Below are 2,842 nucleotides of genomic sequence, written 5' to 3' on the forward strand. Positions count from 1 at the left end.
AGAATTTAAAAAGTGTAAGCCCCAAGGAAGAAATGAACCGTGTAAGAACAGAAGTTAAATGCATAGAAAACAAAGTTGTATTATGGAGGATTGTTAAAATTAAAACCGTTATTCAATTTTAAAACATGAATTTAAGAGAAAAACCTCCAGAGAAGCTGGTTATGAAACAAAGGAAGCAGGCAACGTTCATAACAGGCCTTAAGAGTTAAAAAGTGTCCTGAACTATAAAAGAGAGACATGAAAAATATTAAAGCAATTCTATGGACAACTTTACGTCAAAGAATTTGAAAACTTAGAAGAAATGGATGATTTCCTACACGAATATAATTTACTGCAACTGACCCAAGAAGAAATAAAAACAAAGGCAAAAAACCTGAACAAATTGATAAAAGGAGATAGGATGAATTATAACATATACATGGAGAAGGATGGGAATGTTAGCTATTCATTTGGAAAGAAAAAATACAAATGTATCTCTCTCACACCACATGCAAACATCGATTTCAGTTGGCTATATAAAAGATAACATTTATATGCATTTTAAAACCTGAAAAATGCCATGAATTGTTTCTGGATATATTTCATATATGGCAGAAGTATAGAAAACATATGTGGGAATGATGCACATCAAAATCAGAACTCTGGTTACTTCGAAGGGCAGTAAGGGAATGAGAAGGAGGGTATCCCAGGGCCTATGTGCCTAGATCTAATTTTCAGTGTCAAGTTTAAAAAGATTTGATGCAATTATACCAAAATGTTAAGATCTGGCAAGGCTAGGTTGTAGATACATGGATGCTTATTATATTATTTATTGCATTTTTTAGGATCTTGAAATATGTCACTCTTTAGAAAAGAAGCTTATGCCAAAAAACTGACTTTTTTGGTAAGCAGTGAGTCACTTTTGAAGGTCTTTAACAGTGTCTCAACATGCCATCACAGAAAGCTAGGTGCTCTCTCTTCCATGTCACAGAATGGATCTCAACACCCCTTGATTCAAATAAAAGTCCAGAATGTACAGGTACAGACAAGGTTGGTCCGCTAAGCCAGACATGGAACAAAGATGCTTTACTGAGAAACTTTCTGAAGAAAGTAATATTAAACTGTTTCTTTTGTTTGTATATCAAGGCACCCAAAAACAACCATACAACATTGTGAGATCTTTGGAAAATAACCAATTTAAACTGGTGGTGTTTGAGGCTGGGAGAGTGAACTTCTTTTTTTTTTTTTTTTTTTTAGTAGTCTCATTGTATGTATTTATTGAGATATAATTTAAAAATTGTCTCCAGCTTGGCTGAGATACAAGTGTAAGGTGTATGATGTGTTGATTCGATACATTTATATATTGCAAAATGGTTACCACCGGGCATTAGCTGACGCTTCGTCCTGTCACGTGATTGTTTTTTTGTGGTGTATGTTATACAATATTACAGTTCTGTGTCTTTGGATAAATTTATACATGCAGGTTCCTGCCATCCGAATTACAACATGAAACATGCCCATCGCAATAGTTTGTTGAGCGACTCTTGCCACTCAATTCCACCCCACAGGCACTTGTGGGTCTTCTTTCGTTTTCGTGAAGCCCGTTTCTGAAATGCCTCCATGTTGCGTAGATCCCAACTCTGTCTCTCGTCTGGAATCATTGCGAATCGTTACAGTAGGTGACCTTTTGTGTCTGGCTTTGCTCACTAAGTTCTTGGTGGAGATGAAGAACCCAAAGAATTAGCAGTGAAGCTTGTGGAAAGAATTTGGGATTCCGTAATGGGACATAGGGAGTAGATGTTAGGATCTCGGCAGCAGCCGAAATGGACTATCTTGTGGCCAAAAGAATGGTCTGGGAGAGCCTTAAAATTGGAGCATATGCTGAGTTGGAAGGAAGGTATGGGGTGGTCTGTATAAACTAGGGAAGCAGGGTGGGCACCATCGGGGGCTCCTGGAGCGGCATCCGTGTGTCTCTTGGAAGAGCTGGTCTTGACTTCCACCCCAGCTAACTGCTGTTGTTTGGCTTTCTTGACTTTTGCTCTGTGGTTCTTGAACCAAACCTGCAGTACGGTGGGATGTATCTCCAGTTTCGAGGCCATTTCTTTCTGAAGGCTGGGAGCGGGGTATGGGTTCTTGCTGAATAAGAATTCTAAATCTGCCAGTTGTTTCTCAGTGAACATGGTTCGTTTCCTTTGTGAATGTTTCTGATCCTTTCCTTTAGGAAGGTCCCCTGCGCCTGCCTTCCCATCTAGCTGGGTCCCCATGCTCTGGTCCTGTGTCAAGATGGGAGAGTGAACTTCTCCATGAAAAGGTTTTGAGCCTACACAACACCTTTGTGATTTGTTAGAATCAAACAGAAGCAAAAGCAAAATATGTTTCTACCAAGTGCAATTTATAAAAAAAGATGGGGGATAGAAAGAATCATTTAAAAACTACGTGTATTTGTATCTCTCCTTGCCACAGCTTATAAAAAACTCCTCTGTAGGACTCCATTATTGATGTTTTATGTTTTTCAACTTCTCTGTGCAATGTATAATTATTTCAAACCTCTGCCCTTTTGTGTGGTGTATTGGTGGGCTAGGATTCAGAAGGGTTTCTTTCTGAGAACTCCAATAGTCTCAAGATAGCAATCTTCCCCACTCAGCTCATCTTCTCTGATCTAAATAATTCTACTTCTTGAAAGCCCCAATGACTTGAATAGGATGAAGCATTCAAGACATAGTGTTCCCATAAAGTATTTAATCTCAAAGAAAAGCAAACTTTATTCCCTCAAGGAAAAAGAAACCTAATGCTAAATATGAATTGCTTTTCATTTCTCTGTTCTTTTTTTTTTTTTTCCTTTGGAGACTGTTTTTATCTAGAT

General features: G+C 38.1%; 1 protein-coding gene across 1 annotated transcript; it reads right to left on the reverse strand.

The window, feature by feature from the left end:
• Positions 1 to 1,685: 1,685 nt before the first annotated feature.
• On the reverse strand, positions 1,686 to 2,303 carry LOC123843243 (divergent paired-related homeobox-like). The gene has a single exon (XM_064587545.1). It carries the CDS (start codon positions 2,241 to 2,243, stop codon positions 1,686 to 1,688), a length of 558 nt encoding a protein of 185 aa, XP_064443615.1. The 5' UTR covers positions 2,244 to 2,303.
• Between the last annotated feature and the right edge of the window lie 539 nt (positions 2,304 to 2,842).

This window comes from Mirounga angustirostris, unplaced genomic scaffold, assembly GCF_029215605.1.
Source record: "Mirounga angustirostris isolate CCGP_5_RB_7025 unplaced genomic scaffold, mMirAng1.0.hap1 SCAF_4, whole genome shotgun sequence".
Taxonomy (NCBI): Eukaryota; Metazoa; Chordata; class Mammalia; order Carnivora; family Phocidae; genus Mirounga; species Mirounga angustirostris.

Coding starts and splice junctions, on each gene's coding strand:
- LOC123843243 (XM_064587545.1), bottom strand. CDS start 2,243: ATGGGGACCCAGCTAGATGGGAAGGCAGGCGCAGGGGACCTTCCTAAA.